Consider the following 17,247-nt stretch of genomic DNA (forward strand, 5'->3'; position numbering starts at 1 on the left):
TCCATCAAGTAACCTCTCATCCTCTGTCACTCCAAGGAGAATAGGCCACGTTCACTCAACCTATTCTCGTAAGGCAAGCTCTCCAATCCAGGCAACATCCTTGTAAATCTCCTCTGCACCTTTTCTATAGTTTACACATCCTTCCTGTAGTGAGGTGACCAGAATTGAGCACAGTACTCCAAGTAGGGTGTGACCAGGGTCCTATACAGTTGTAAGATTACATCTTACCTCTTGAACTCAGTCCCACGGTTGATGAAGGCCAATGCACCATATGCCTTCTTAACTACACAGCCAACCTGCGCCAACAGCTTTGAGTCTCCTATTTGACCTACCAAAATGAACCACCTCACGCTTATCTGGGTTGAACTCCATCTGCCACTTCTCAGCCCAGTTCTGTATCCTGTCAATGTCCCATTGTAACCTCTGACAGCCCTCCACACTATCCACAACACCCCCAACCTTTGTGTCATCAGCAAACTTACTAGCCCACCCTTCTACTTCTTCATCCAGGTCATTTATAAAAATGACGGCGAGAAAGGGTCCCAGAACAGGTTACTGAGGCACACCACTAGTCACCAAACTATTTTGCAGCTATTTTTGTCCCACAAATCAAACATTTCCCCCCCAGCAACCTGGAGATATTTAAAGAGTCATCCACCAGCAGATCTGTGGGATATGGGAGGAAATCGGAGAACTCTGAGAAACCCACACAGTAACAAGAAAACATGCAAACTCCACACAGGCAGCACCAGAGACCAGGAGCAAACCGGGTCACGAACTGCGGCAGCTGCACTAACTGCGTCAGCTCATTTGTGTCTTTGGGTGATGGCTGTCCATAAGAAGGTGATAGAATATACAGTGAAATACTGCTTGCACAGTGCATATTTTCAGAGGCAGAGACCACTCTGGTTAGGTTTGGAACATAAGTACTCGTAATCAAATTTATTGAAAATGTCTCAAAATAATCTCGAATGGGTATGCGCTGGAGCATTGAAGATTGCATGATCTGAAAAGTAAGCTGTGATTGCAAGATGGAGCCTTGCAGGTTTTCCTGTCCTTGATCTTGGAAAGTTTCAATGGCAGCAAGAGTCTGAGCCAGGCATTGGTTGAGTTGATCCAGTAAGTCTGTTCTTTCTAGAAGGATGAAGTTGCTGAAAACAATGGGTCCCTGGCTCAGTAGTTCTTGGCTGTGATGGGCCTAGATCTGCTGCAATGTGGGAATTGGCAAGAAGGGACACTGGCCTACAAGTAGCAGAAAGAGGTAGGTAAGTGGCAAGTCACCTTGCTGCTTAACATGAATTACAATATTCTGCCCAAGATCAGTATTGAATCAGATGAGTGCCTTAACTGTTAGATGATTGCTGAGAGTCTTGTACTACTCAGATGCAATAGATCATGGGTAGCATTGGAAATCATTTGAGTTCAAGAGCCGTGAGGTAATGTTGCAGCTATATAGGACCCTGGTCAGACCCCACTTGGAGTACTGTGCTCAGTTCTGGTCACCTCACTACAGGAAGGATGTGGAAACTATAGAAAGGGTGCAGAGGAGATTTACAAGGAAGTTGCCTGGATTGGGGAGCATGCCTTATGAGAATAGGTTGACTGAACTCGGCCTTTTCTCCTTGGAGTGACGGAGGGTGAGAGGTGACCTGATAGAGGTGTATAAGATGATGAGAGGCATTGATCGTGTGGATAGTCAGAGGCTTTTTCCCGGGGCTGAAATGGCTAACACGAGGGGGCATAGTTTTAAGGTGCTTGGAAGTAGGTACAAGGGGGTAAGTTTTCCACACACACTGGTGGGTTCATGGAATGCACTGCCAGAGAAGGTGGTGGAGGCAGGTATAATAGGGCCTTTTAAGAGACTCTCAGGTACATGGAGCTTAGAAAAATAGAGGACTATGCGGTAGGTAAGTTCTAGGCAGTTTCTAGAGTAGGTTATGTGGTTGTCACAACATCGTGGGCCGAAGGGCCTGTAATATTCTGTAGATTTCTGTGTTTCATGTCAGTAAGAATGACCAAAGAACTGGGATAAAGTCTGACCACCATGTGTATCCTAGCCTACCAACACAAAATGCTGGAGGAACTCTGCAGGTCAGGCAGCATCCATGGAAGGGAATAAACAGTCAATGTTCCTGGCCAAGACTCTTCATCAGGACTGGAAAGGAAGAGGGAAGCCAGAATAAGAAGGTGGGAAAAGGGGAAGGAATACAAGCTGGCAAGTGATAGGTGAAGCCAGATGAGGGGGAAAGCAGCTGGGTGGGGGGGGGGCATGAAGTCGGAAACAGGAGGTAGAGGGCTGATAGGAGAGGACTGTGGAAAATAGGAGAAAGGGAAGGAGGAGGGGCATCAGGGAGGTAATGAGCAGGGGTAAGAGGGAAGCTAGAATGGGGAATAGTTAAAAGAGAGAAGGTGAATGGGGAGAAATTACCAGAAGTTAGAGAAATCAATATGCTATTCAGTTGGATGCTACCATGACAGGACGAGGTGTTTCTGCACAGCCCGATAATGGCCTCGTTGTGGCAGGAGAGGAGGCCTTGATAGCTGGGAATACCAAAGAATCAAGATTTGAGTGACAATGACAAATTGAAGGGAGTTACATAAGTTTATAAACTACTAGAGAAATTGATTAAAATTTGATAAGTCCCTAGGATTTGATCTGTAACCCAGTGTTTTGATAGAGATGGCTGTGTGCACTTACCATTTTTCAGAGTTCTACAGATTCTGGAATTGTTCCTGTGGATTGGGAGGTGGTAAGATTGTACATCGAGAATTGTGTCCAAACTTCACATCTAAAGAAGATCAGGCTTGCGACAGAGTGAGTACAGTGCAGATAAACGGATCCCAGGGCTGCTGGGTTTATTCTATGAAGAGCTGGTGAAAAGACTGGATCTATAATTCTCTAAAATTCAGACAAATGAGAGGTGACCTCACTGAAACTAACACTATTTTTGCAAGGTTCAACATGCTTCCATGCTGAAGAGCCCAGAACTGATGTCACGGTCTCAAACTTTACAATTGAGTTAAGGAGCAACTTTCTCATGGGTGTAGCACAGAAAAATAGCAATGAGATGGAAGATCAATCACCAATTATACAGACTGAAACAGGGTCCTTGGCCCCACTCTTCCACACTGACCAAGTTCTTGGTATGATATTGATAACAGCAGAGCATGTTCAAAGGGCAAAATGGTCTACCCCTCTTTCTATTTCTTTTTTCTTCTCCACTTCCCAAAAGACTTCTGAATGTATTGTTTCTCTTGCACATCCCCTAAGGTGTCAAAAGTACATTGCAGCAGCATCCCCTTCAGTCTACAATATTGTGCTAATTAATTGATACTAAGCTAATGAAACCTATTTACACTAATCTCATCAGTCTGCACCTGGTCCATATTCTTCCATTCTTTGCACATTTACCTCACTTTAAATGCATGCTCTCTAGTACGGTACTAGACTTATCGACCCTGGGTAAAAGATATTGGCTGTCTACTCTATCTATGTCTCTCAAGGATTCCTTAATTTTTATTAGATCGGATGTCTGATGTATGCAGATGAAGGGGGGGGTGGGTGGTGGGTTGCCTCTTTAAGAACTGGGTTACGGTAGGGGAGGGGGAAATATGGGGTTGCCCCTTTAAGAGGCGGGGTTACAGTGGGGGTGGGACTACCCCTTTAAGAAGCGGGGCTACAGTGGGGGTGGGACTGCCCCTTTAAGAGGCGGGGTGACAGTGGAGATGGGACTGTCCCTTTAAGAGGCGGGGCTACAGTGGGTGAGCTGCCCCTTTAAGAGGCGGGGTAAGAGTGGGGTGGACTGCCCCTTTAAGAGGCGGGGTTACAAGGGGTGGACTGCCCCTTTAAGAGGCGGGGTTCCAGTGGGGGTGGGGTTCATACTGCTCCGAGGAGCCGTTGGCGGCGGCGATGGCGCTGAACGGGGCCGGTGGTCTGGGCTGCTCCAGGTATTGGGTTGGGGCGCGGGAGGGCCGCCACTTCTCCTCTGACCTGACGGGCGTCACCGCCTGGACGGTATCTGTGGTGTTTATTCGAGCTAAGTGGTGGGAAATAACGGTGGCGAGCAGCAGCTCAGCATCTGGTAAACCTGTCCCCCACTCCACCCGCCTGCCGGACCCACTCGGCCCGTCATGGAGATGCTGTCTGACAGGCTTCAAGCCGGGGTGCGGGGGATATCTGAACGAGGTGGGCTGTCTGCCTCTGGGTGAAAAATGTTCCCCCGTCTCCTCTCGACCTTTTTTAAATGCCCCGTTTAATGTTGGCGGTTCTCATTTACTCTGTCCGGGTTGTTCAAGATTTTACACAGCTACCTACAGCATCATCTCTTGCAGAGAAAAATAATGCAATATGTCCAACCTTTCCAGAGAGCTACAATTCTCCAGTCCTGGCAACATCCCAATCAATATTCTCTGCAGTGCAGTCTCATGTGGGGACCAGAGCTGTTCTCTTTCCGTAGTGCCCTGTTAGCAATTCTAGCCAACCTGCCCTCTAATTCTTTTTCTACCTCTGTGCAGATCAGCCATCACTCTGAGCAGAAAGTGTTGACACAGCCTGAAATCCGTCTGGCACTGTATATTAACATTATATAGAAGAAAATCCCAGCTGCACGACACCAAAGGCTATGTGCACGGGTGCCTCACACCACGCAGCTTAGGAGCAGTGATTTTAGTGTAATCTTCCTGTTCTGTCTTACATAATAAAGGAAAATATGTGGTATGCCTTTTTAAGCCACCTTTTTGAATTATGCTATTTCCAAGAATCCATGAAACAGTGATCATAAAGTTTAAATTTATGTTGGAAAATGAAAACTACCAGAAAAAAATAAATGATGAAAAGGAATAATTTAAAAAGTAGAACACTCAAGCCGAGGAGGAGGGCCTGGCATGGTAAAATGGTTCAATTTAACATCAGAGAATGTATACAGTATACAACCTGAATTACTTAGACATCAAATAAACAAGAAATTGCAAAGAATGAATGATCGTACCGTTAGAAGCTCGAAACAACGTACAGGAATCTCTGTATTGTGGCCGTTAGATAATGGAATTTCACCCCTACTCAATTTGCAAATCACTCTCCAAAATTCTGAGATACAGAACTTACATTTTTTCTGGAGGAACTTGTGTGGGGAAAGTTGACAAATTTATTTCCAAGTTTTGTTTCTTTACACATTAGGTGACACAACTTCCTGTGCCTGAGACAGGCTTGGCTTACAGGAATGCAGCTGCCTCCATCCTATAGTAAAGGTTATGCTGCACGAGAATGTTAAGTGACGTATGAAGACTAGATGTTTTTGGTATGGAGCAGGTACATTCCCACCAAAAAAAGGAAGCCTTTGAAGATGTCTCAGACAAAAGGCTGGTTGGTGGAGTGGGGAGAGAATGAAAGTGGGAAAACTATGTGAAAAAGAGAATGCATGTCAGATGATTAATTGCTGAATACAGTAAGCTGAGAGGAAAGATGAAATGATAAACAAGATGAACAAAGAGAGATGGAATGATAAAAGAAATCCAGAAGTGCTCAATGTAAATTTCTAGAGGCATTAAGTGGGGGAGTCGGTGATTCGGGAGCAAGAAAGTGATCTATGCATGCAAACAAAATGTTTAGCCACAGCAGTCTAATATCTTCAGCAATGAGGAGATGTTGTCAAGATCTTCGGAGGGAAGATGATAGAGATTTGAGGTAGCACAACAACCATAACAATCCTGACCTCTACTTTTGCCTGTATGGAGTTTGCACATTTACCTTGTGGTTGCTCGAGTTTCCTCCGGGTGATCCAGTTTCTTCCCCCAGTGATGGTTACGTGTTGTAAATTGCCCCGAGTGCGTAGACTCTGAGATAGGTGAGATGGGAATGTGCAGAGAATATGATGGATTAGTCCAAGGATAGTACTTAATGTTTGGAATGAACTTGGTAGACGAAAGCAACAGTTTCTGTTCTGTGTCTCTCTGTGACTGATAAAGTGGATGAAAATGGAAAAGAGAGTGTCCTTTTCAGGCTTTTGTATCTTATTGGAAGTTTGGTTGATCGCCAAACTTGCTAAAGTATTTGCATACGTTTTGGCTCCAATTGAGAAGCCATCATCAGTGCGCAACTGGGCACCAATCTTCTGCATGATGGGAAGGGGGAGAAGAGAGAGTGTCCAGGATGAATGGGGTTTGATTATATAGGACATAGAACAGTACGGGATGAATGGGGTTTGATTATATAGGACATAGAACAGTACGGGATGAATGGGGTTTGATTATATAGAACATTGAACAGTACGGGATGAATGGGGTTTGATTATATAGAACATAGAACAGTACAGGATGAATGGGGTTTGATTATATAGAACATAGAACAGTACGGGATGAATGGGGTTTGATTATATAGAACATTGAACAGTACGGGATGAATGGGGTTTGATTATATAGAACATTGAACAGTACAGGATGAATGGGGTTTGATTATATAGAACATTGAACAGTACGGGATGAATGGGGTTTGATTATATAGAACATTGAACAGTACAGGATGAATGGGGTTTGATTATATAGAACATTGAACAGTACAGGATGAATGGGGTTTGATTATATAGAACATTGAACAGTACAGGATGAATGGGGTTTGATTATATAGAACATTGAACAGTACAGGATGAATGGGGTTTGATTATATAGAACATAGAACAGTGCAGGATGAATGGGGTTTGATTATATAGAGGATAGAACAGTACGGGATGAATGGGGTTTGATTATATAGAACATTGAACAGTACGGGATGAATGGGGTTTGATTATATAGAACATAGAACAGTACAGGATGAATGGGGTTTGATTATATAGAGGATAGAACAGTACAGGATGAATGGGGTTTGATTGTATAGAGGATAGAACAGTACAGGATGAATGGGGTTTGATTATATAGAGGATAGAACAGTACAGGATGAATGGGGTTTGATTATATAGAGGATAGAACAGTACAGGATGAATGGGGTTTGATTGTATAGAGGATAGAACAGTACAGGATGAATGGGGTTTGATTATATAGAGGATAGAACAGTACAGGATGAATGGGGTTTGATTATATAGAACATTGAACAGTACGGGATGAATGCGGTTTGATTATATAGAACATTGAACAGTACAGGATGAATGGGGTTTGATTATATAGAACATTGAACAGTACAGGATGAATGGGGTTTGATTATATAGAACATAGAACAGTGCAGGATGAATGGGGTTTGATTATATAGAACATTGAACAGTACGGGATGAATGGGGTTTGATTATATAGAACATTGAACAGTACAGGATGAATGGGGTTTGATTATATAGAACATAGAACAGTACAGGATGAATGGGGTTTGATTATATAGAACATTGAACAGTACGGGATGAATGGGGTTTGATTATATAGAACATAGAACAGTACAGGATGAATGGGGTTTGATTATATAGAGGATAGAACAGTACAGGATGAATGGGGTTTGATTGTATAGAGGATAGAACAGTACAGGATGAATGGGGTTTGATTATATAGAACATTGAACAGTACAGGATGAATGGGGTTTGATTATATAGAGGATAGAACAGTACAGGATGAATGGGGTTTGATTATATAGAGGATAGAACAGTACAGGATGAATGGGGTTTGATTATATAGAGGATAGAACAGTACGGGATGAATGCGGTTTGATTATATAGAACATTGAACAGTACGGGATGAATGGGGTTTGATTATATAGAACATTGAACAGTACAGGATGAATGGGGTTTGATTATATAGAACATAGAACAGTACGGGATGAATGGGGTTTGATTATATAGAGGATAGAACAGTACAGGATGAATGGGGTTTGATTGTATAGAGGATAGAACAGTACAGGATGAATGGGGTTTGATTATATAGAGGATAGAACAGTACGGGATGAATGCGGTTTGATTATATAGAACATTGAACAGTACAGGATGAATGGGGTTTGATTATATAGAACATTGAACAGTACAGGATGAATGGGGTTTGATTATATAGAACATTGAACAGTACAGGATGAATGGGGTTTGATTATATAGAGGATAGAACAGTACAGGATGAATGGGGTTTGATTATATAGAACATTGAACAGTACAGGATGAATGGGGTTTGATTATATAGAACATTGAACAGTACAGGATGAATGGGGTTTGATTACGCTGCCGACTGTACTGAGGCAGTGAGAATCTGAATCAGAATTAGGTTTAATGTCACCGGCATGCATCATGAAATTTGTTAATTTAACGGCAGCAGTACAATGCAATACATGATAAATATTGAAAAACAGTGAATTACAGTGGTTATGTATATTAAAATAAGTAGTGCAAAAACAGAAATTAAAAAAATAGTAGTGGGATGGTGTTCCTGGGTTCATTGCTCATTCAGAAATCGGATGGCAGAGGGAGAGAAGCTGTTCCTGAATCGCTGAGTGTGTGCCTTCAGGCTCCTGTCCCTCCTTCCTGATGGTAACAGTGAGAAAAGGGCACGTCCTGACTGATGGGGGTCCTCAATGATGTTCATTGCCTCTCTGAAACACCACTCCTTGTAGATGTCCTGGCGAGAACCCATGATGGAGCTGACTAATCGTACAACTCTCTGCAGTTTACTTCCATCCTGTGCAGTAGCCCTCTTCACACCCCCCCCCCCAACCAGACAGTGATGCAGCCAGTCAGAATGCTCTCCATGGTACATCTATTGAAATTTTCAAGTGTTTTAGGTGACAAATCAAATCCCCTCCAACTCCTGATGAAATTTAGCCACTGTTTTGCCACCTTTATAGCTGCATGGATATTTTGTGACCAGTATGTACAGACTCCATCGTGAGGTTAACAAATGGCATAGAGCACCGGAGAATCTCGGTGAGCATGACGTTAGAGACAGCAAGAATGGAATTTTTACTTTCTCAGAGCACAAGCGTGGAGGTACAGTGTGGTACAGTACAGTAGCCAGTGTCTGTAAGGAATTTGTTTTCCCGTAACCGCTTGGTTCCTCCAGATGCTCCAGCTTCTACTCACAAACATTCCAAAGGTGTATAAGTGGTAAGCTGGGGGCACCCTGTGTTGGAAGCATGGCCACACTTGCAGGCCACTCCCAGCACATCCTTGGACTGTGTTGGTTGTTGGCACGGATGGCACATTTTACTGTATGTGTTGATGCAGTTATGACAAATAAGGTTCATCTTTAATCTTTAACATTGATTAGGTTCTGCTAGAAAGTTGAGTGCAGTTCTAATTTTCCTGTTACAGCATGATGTGATGGCACCAGAGAGGACAATATCAGGTCTGAAGGCTTCAGCTGTGAGGAAAGATTGGTCAGACAATGCACACAAAATGCTGGAGGATTTCAGCAGGCCTGGCAGCATCTATGGAAAAGAATAAACAGTTGTTGTTTCAGGCCAAGATTCTTCATCAGGGTAGTTTTCTTTAGAACAGAAGAGGCTGGAAAATTGAGTTATGTAAATTTGAGTGGTCTAGACAAGAGCAGGCTGCATGGATAACCAGGGAACATGGATGTAATGTAATTTGTAGTGGGTTAGAGGACAAATGGAGAGCTATTAATCTCACCTTGGAGCAGGTGGTGGTTCCTATCTCTGTGTTGACTCACTCATCACTTCTAAATTTCCTGATATCTCCTAGTATGTGCACCTGAAATGCACAGTTTCCAACTCAGAGCTGGGAAGTAGGATTGGTCTTCCACAAGTAGGATGCACCAATGGTCTTTTGTATTATAAATACAAATTATTAAAAAAAACAAGTAAAATAATTGTAACAATGATCTGTTGTGAAGAGTTTCCTAGTACTTCCTAGTAATAACTTTTACCTAGCTGTCAGCAATGATGATAACTGTGTCATGGAGTCATACAAAATGAAAATCTGTCATTCAGTAAACCAGAGATCTGAATACGTTCACAATAATCCAACACTAACCCCATTCAGTAAACCAGAACCCTGCTGACGTTCACAATAATCCAACACTAACCCCATTCAGTAAACCAGAACCCTGGTGACGTTCACAATAATCCAACACTAACCCCATTCAGTAAACCAGAGCCCTGACTACGTTCACAATAATCCAACACTAACCCCATTCGGTAAACCAGAGCCTTGCTCATCTTCAGGCACACATTCACTTTAATCCAACGCAAGTTCCATTTTATTCTCCCTCCATGTCCATCACCTTTTTCAAGACCTGCCACTCAGCTGGACACTGGGGCAACTTACTGCAACCAATGAGCCTGCGCATTTTTGAAATGCAGGAAAAGACAGTATTGTGTACAGTTCTGCTTGCTCCACTGTAGGAAGGATGTTGAGGCCTTGGAAAAAATGCAGAGGAGGTTTGCCTGTATGTTGCCTGGTTCTGCCTGACGCCGGCCCCCTAGGCCTGAGTGGACGTAGTAGTAGTAGTAGTAGTGCCTGGTTTAGAGGGCATGTGCCATCATGAGAGAACATGAGAACATAAGAAATAGGAGCAGGAGTCGGCCATCTGGCCCGTTGAGCCTGCTCCACCATTCAATCAGATCGTGGCTGGTCTGACCATGGACTCCTCTCCACCTACCTGTCTTTTCCCCATAACCCTTAATTCCCCTACTATGCAAAAATCTGTCCAACCTTGTTTTAAATATATTTACTGAGGTAGCCTCCAATGCTTCATTGGGCGGAGAATTCCAGAATCACCACTCTCTGGGAAAAGAGTTCCTCCTCATCTCCATTGGAAATCTACTTCCCCAAATCTTGAGACTATGTCCCTGAGTTCTAGTTTCACCTTCCAGTGGAAACAACTTTCCTGCCTCTATCTTATCGATCCCTTTCATAATTTTATATGTTTCTATAAGATCTCCTCTCATCTTTCTGAATTCCAGCGAGTACAGTCCCAGATGACTCAATCTCTCCTCGTAGTCTAACCCCCTCATCTCTGGAATCAACTTGGTGAATCTCCTCTGCACCATCTCCAAAGCCAGTATATCCTTCCTCAAGTAAGGAGGCCAGAACTGCACACAGTACTCCAGGTGCGGCCTCACCAGTACCCTGTACAGTTGCAGCAAAACCTCCCTGTTCTTGAATTCAATCCCTCTAGCAATGAAGGCCAACATCCCATTTGTCTTCTTGACAGCCTGCTGCACCTGCAAACCAACCTTTTGTGATTCATGCACAAGCACTGCCAAGTTCTTCTGCACAGCAGCATTCTGCAATTTTTTAACATTTAATAATAATCTGCTCTTTAATGTTTCCTTCCAAAGTGGATGACCTCGCATTTACCAAAATTGTACTCCATCTGCCAGACCCTTGCCCACTCACTCAACCTATCTATATCTCTCTGCAGACTCTCTGTATCTTCTGTACAATTTGCTTTTTCACTCAGTTTAGTGTTATCCGCAAACTTTGATATACTGCACTCTGTCCCCTCTTCCAGATCGCTAATGCATATCGTTATCAGTTTTGTGCCCAGCACCAACCCCTGCAGCACACTGCTCACCACTGATTGTCAACCAGAGAAACACCCATGTGTCTGTTTTCTATTGGATAACCAATCCTCTGTCCATGCTAATACATCACCTCAACGCTACGTAGCCTCATATAGTGTTCGTCTTCTTGGCCCGAAACGTCGACTGTACCTCTTCCTATAGATGCTGCCTGGCCTGCTGCGTTCACCAGCAATTTTTATGTGTGTTGCTGGTCTATAGTTAACTCTCTTGCCTACATCCTTTTTTTGAACAGTGGCGTGACTTTCACCTTCTTCCAGTCTGCTGGGACCTGTCCAGAGTCCACAGAGAATTTTTGGTAAATCATCACCAAAGCCTCTACTATAACTTCTGCCATTTCTTTCAGTACCCAGGGATGCATTCCATCAGGACCAGGGACCTGTCTATCTTTAGGCCCACAAGTTTGCTCAGCGCTACCTCTTTAGTGATAGCAATTGTATCGAGGTCCTCACCTCCCATCACATCCATAACATCTTTCTTTGGCATGTTAGATGCGTCCTCCACCGTAAAGACCGACACAAGATTGTCATTCAAAGCCTCGGCCATTTCCTCATTACCCAATATCAATCCCCCCTTCTCATCCTCCAAGGGACCTGCGTTCACTTTAGCCACCCTTTTCCGCTTTATATAATTATGAAAACTTTTACTATCCATTTTTATATTTTGTGCTAATTTCTTTTCATAATCTAGCTTCTTTATTTCTCACTGAGTGGTACTTTGTTGCTTTTTAAAGTTCACCCAATCTTCCAGTTTCTGACTACTCTTGGAGATTTTGTACTTACAAACTTTTAGTTTGGTGCCTTCCTTTACATCCCCAGTTATCCATGGCTGGCTCTCCCGACCCTTACTGCCCTTGCTGGATAAACGTGGGTTGTTTTCTCCGGAGCATTGGAGGCTGAGGGAAGATCAGATACAGGTTTATAAGATTATGAAAGGCGTAGATAGAGTAGAGAGAGAGAGTAGACAGAGAGTATCTGTTTCCCATGGCTGAAATGTCTAATACCAGGGGGCATGCATTGAAGGTGAGAGGGAGTAGGTTCAAGTGGGATGTGAGGGGTAAGTTTTTTACTCAGAGAGTGGTGGTAGAGGTAAATACATTAGATGCTTTTAAGAGATGTTTGATAGGAAGATGGAGGGATATGGAGATGGTGTAGGTAGGAGGGATTCGTGTTTGGGTTTTTTGATTTGCTTTTTAGCTGGTTCAGCACAACGTTGTGGGCCGAATGGCATGTCCCTGTTCTGTACTGTTGTACAGTTTATGTAAACTAAGGCAGCTGAAGGAAACCCAGACGGTGACAGAGAGGATATGTGGTCTTCAGAGATTGTGATTGACCCTGGGGCAGTGGCTGTGCCAGTATGGTTCCCCACATTGTTAGTAAACAGACCAAAACTTGCAGGCAACAGTGAATGAATGCCTTCTGCTGCTACCTTGGTTAGCTATTGGGGACCTGTCACTCTCTGTGGATTAATCTCTTTTCCCAGTGATGATTACTGTCAGGCAGGCTGGAGGAGGAGGCACAGTGTCCAACTACAGTCACGTAACCAGCCTTTTGCGGTAAGATATGCTGAAGGCTTCAGTTGTGAGGAAAGATTGGTCATTGTAGTTTTCTTTAGAAAGAGGCTGTAAAATTGAGTGGACCAGACAAGACAGCAAATAAGGAAGAAAAAAACATGTTTAAAAAAATAATTTTTAATCATTAACTTTTTATGGCAAAGTAAAATTGAATGTTTGTCTCATTTAGGTAGAATCCTAAACAATCAATCTAATACTTGAGTTCAATATTCATTGTATTTTGAAATAGTTACCTGAGGGACAATAGTCCACAGGTGTAAAATGGTTTTCTTTGGATCAGAAAGTGCTGGGCGCGAGCTATGTCGTTATTACACAGATGTAGTGCGTTTCGTGTTGTACTCAGGCTCACCAGCAGGATAAAGGGGAAGTTCTTTGGTATCAGGCATTTGGAGAAGTTGGTGTCCCTGTGTGAGTCTGATGTTACCTGTTTCCTGTTCCTGCAGTGCCTTGATGTCTCAGGATCATGTGGAGCTGTCGTTCAGTGATGTGAGCAACAACCTTGAAGCTTTCAGAGGCTTAAAGAAAGGAACAGTTTACTTGATGCCTTATCAAGTACGTGATGGTGCAGACACTAAGCGCTGGAAAGTTAAAATACAGGAGATTATGTAAATTTATAGCCAATCAGGCAGCTCCTACAGAGAGAGAAATAGAGTTAACATTTCCAGTTGATGAGAAATCATGGGAAAAGTTTGAAGGTCATTGATCACCTGATTCAAGGACTGTGCCACTCTCAGAGACCAGCCTATGCTAATTTCAGGGACAGGCCCAAGCCGAGACTGGTTCTGTGCCAGTACTGTTCCTGCCCTAGCGAAGTCCCTGCTGGTACTGGGACCCCACCTCAGTAGAGACTAGTCTGCATGTCTACAGTAAGCTCAATTGTACTCTGTAAGCAAACTTGCCAAGCTGTGTCAGGCCAGTCCTGTTTCTGCTTGCACTGAATGACAAGGTTCTCACATCCTATACAATGGCATCTCCTGTCTCTCTCTCTCTCTCTCTCTCTCTCTCTCTCTCTCTCTCTCTCTTTTCTTTTGCAGCTCATCTTTGTGGCAAAAGACAATAGGGAAGCACTGAAATCCTTCACGATGCCGTTTTACTTGATGAGGGGCTGTGAGATCAAGCAGCCCATGCTCGGAGCTAACTACATCAAAGGCACAATTCATGCTGAGCCACATGGTAAGCAGGGGTAGTGGGAATCTGTCCTGTGCGCTTTCAGGGAGAAGCCTTTGATGTCATTTACCCTGCTTGTTTACAATCAGTGGAAGCAATTGAGTGAGAAACAACCATTTTGCTTTTACAGTATTGGGGAGGAACTGGAGCAGGAAGTGGATCAACTGGCTGATACCATGGAGGCAAAGGAGGAGTCAGAACAGAGGCTGGGGCAGTAGCATTCTGTGTTGGTCATGCACAGACGGGAGCTGGCCAGTGTCTCTACAATATTGTACTGCAACAGCATGCATGTATCCTGGGGCTTGAGGGAACTGGTACGAGAGATGGAAGAGAAGCTATTGCAAGAGTTTCTCTGGGTGTGTCTGCTGAGGGCAGATGTATCTGTTGGAAGAGGGTGATGCTGTTAGCTGTGTTGGGTCTGTAGGTAGTTCAGGTACGATAGAGCAGAGGAGATGTCAGAGGGTGACGTTTGCAATCCTGAGTCAGGCTGCTGAGGGCATGAGCTTCGTTGGAGTGATGGTCATGTTTCGCGGGTAGTCCTGCTGATAGGGTTGTGGAATCCCGTAAAATTCTCCTGTGATATTTACAGAACACCTTTCCCCTACTGTTGTTCATCTGCATCCTACAAACACTGGCTGGCGAAAAGCCTGGGACATGTTGTGAGCAGTTATTGGGTTTGCAAGTCTTCGGAGAATAATGCTAAATGGAATGATGCAATGAGTAGCTTGCAGGGATATATGTCAGGAGAGAAATTAATGCGGAAGGATGAATAGACAAGGATTTGTCCAAGTCTCCTGTCCCTCTGAACTTGTGCCCTCATCTTGCAATTCCATTCTTTTCCCATCGGTTCAGTTCCTTCCCAACTATATCCACAATACTTCACGTCCCCTCAATCCCCTCAAAAACTCCCAAATGCCAGGCCCTGACCATCTCATTTTCACTGTGGATATCCTGCCCAATACACTTCTATCCCCCCATCAAGAAGGCCTTAAAACTCTCTGCTTCTTTCTCAAAAAAAGACTTAACCAATTCCCCTCCACTACCACCCACCTCTGATCCAGTTCCCCTCCACCAGCACCCACCTCTGATCCAGTTCCCCTCCACCAGCACCCACCTCTGATCCAGTTCCCCTCCACCAGCACCCACCTCTGCTCCAATTCCCCTCCACCATCACCCACCTCTGATCCAGTTCCCCTCCACCATCACCCACCTCTGATCCAGTTCCCTTACACTATCACCCACCTCTGCTACAGTTCCCCTCCATCACCCACCACTCACCTCTGAACCAGTTCCTCTCCACCATCACCCACCTCTGATCCAGTTCCCCTCCAGTACCTCCCAGCTCTGATCCAGTTCCCCTCCACTACCACCCACCTCTGATCCAGTTCCACTCCACTACCACCCTCCTCTGATCCAGTTCCCCTCCACCATCACCCACCTCTGATCCAGTTCCCCTCCACCACCCACCTCAGATCCAGTTCCCCTCCACCATCACCCACCTCTGATACAGTTCCTCTCCACCATCACCCACCTCTGATCCAGTTCCCCTCCACTACCTCCCAGCTCTGATCCAGTTCCCCTCCACTACCATCCACCTCTGATCCAGTTCCCCTCCACTATCACCCACCTCTGATCCAGTTCCCCTCCACCATCACCCACCTCTGATCCAGTTCTCCTCCGCTACCACCCACATCTGATCCAGTTCCCCTCCATCATAACCCACCTCTGATCCAGTTCCCCTCCACTATCACCCACCTCTGATCCAGTTCCCCTCCACCATCACCCACCTCTGATCCAGTTCCTCTCCACCATCACCCACCTCTGATCCAGTTCCCCTCCATCATCACCCAGCTCTGATCCAGTTCCCCTCAATCATCACCCATCTCTGAACCACTTCCCCTCCACCATCACCCACCTCTGATCGAGTTCCCCTCCAACATCACCCACCTCTGATCCAGTTCCCCTCCACCACCCACCTCTGATCCAGTTCCCCTCCACCATCACCCACCTCTGATCCAGTTCCCCTCCACTATCAACCACATCTGATCCAGTTCCCCTCCGTCATCACCCACCTCTGATCCAGTTCCCCTCCACCATCAACCACCTCTGATCCAGTTCCCCTCCACCATTACCCACCTCTGATCCAGTTCCCCTCCAGCATCACCCACAACTGATCCAGTTCCCCTACACTATCACCCACCTCTGATCCACTTCCCCTCCTTCACCCACCACTCACCTCTGATCCAGTTCCCCTCCACCAGCACCCACCTCTGATCCAATTCCCTCCACCATCACCCACCTCTGATCCAATTCCCCTCCGCTATCACGCACCTCTGATCCAGTTCGCCTCCACTACCTCCCAGCTCTGATCCAGTTCCCCTCCACTACCACCCACCTCTCATCCAGTTCCCTTCCACTACCACCCACCTCTGATCCAGTTCCCCTCCACCACCCACCTCTGATCCAGTTCCCCTCCACCATCACTCACCTCTGATCCAGTTCCCCTCCACTATCAACCACATCTGATCCAGTTCCCCTCCACCATTACCCACCTCTGATCCAGTTCCCCTCCACCATCACCCACCTCTGATCCAGTTCCCCTACACTATCACCCTCCTCTGATCCAGTTCTACTCCATCACCCACCACTCACCTCTGAAACAGTTCCTCTCCACCATCACCCACCTCTGATCCAGTTCCCCTCCACTACCTCCCAGCTCTGATCCAGTTCCCCTCCACTACCACCCACCTCTGATCCAGTTCCCCTCCGTCATCACCCACCTCTGATCCAGTTCCCCTCCACCATCAACCACCTCTGATCCAGTTCCCCTCCACCATTACCCACCTCTGATCCAGTTCCCCTCCAGCATCACCCACAACTGATCCAGTTCCCCTACACTATCACCCACCTCTGATCCACTTCCCCTCCTTCACCCACCACTCACCTCTGAACCAGTTCCCCTCCACCATCACCCACCTTTCATCCAGTTCCCCTCCACCATCACCCACCT

The 17,247-nt window shown here is 45.3% G+C and overlaps 1 protein-coding gene across 1 annotated transcript in view; it reads left to right on the top strand.

Annotated features, from left to right (window-relative positions):
- The first annotated feature begins 3,870 nt into the window (after positions 1-3,870).
- LOC140187434 (WW domain-binding protein 2-like) overlaps positions 3,871-17,247 on the top strand; it is a 94,888-nt gene continuing 81,511 nt past the window's right edge. Inside the window, exons 1-3 of the mRNA XM_072242757.1 lie at positions 3,871-3,948; positions 13,514-13,622; positions 14,105-14,243. Of these exons, the coding sequence (XP_072098858.1) occupies positions 3,911-3,948; positions 13,514-13,622; positions 14,105-14,243 (286 nt within the window). The 5' untranslated portion in view covers positions 3,871-3,910. The remainder of the gene's footprint in view (positions 3,949-13,513; positions 13,623-14,104; positions 14,244-17,247) is intronic.

This window comes from Mobula birostris, chromosome 24 (assembly GCF_030028105.1).
Source record: "Mobula birostris isolate sMobBir1 chromosome 24, sMobBir1.hap1, whole genome shotgun sequence".
NCBI classification, from domain to species: Eukaryota; Metazoa; Chordata; class Chondrichthyes; order Myliobatiformes; family Myliobatidae; genus Mobula; species Mobula birostris.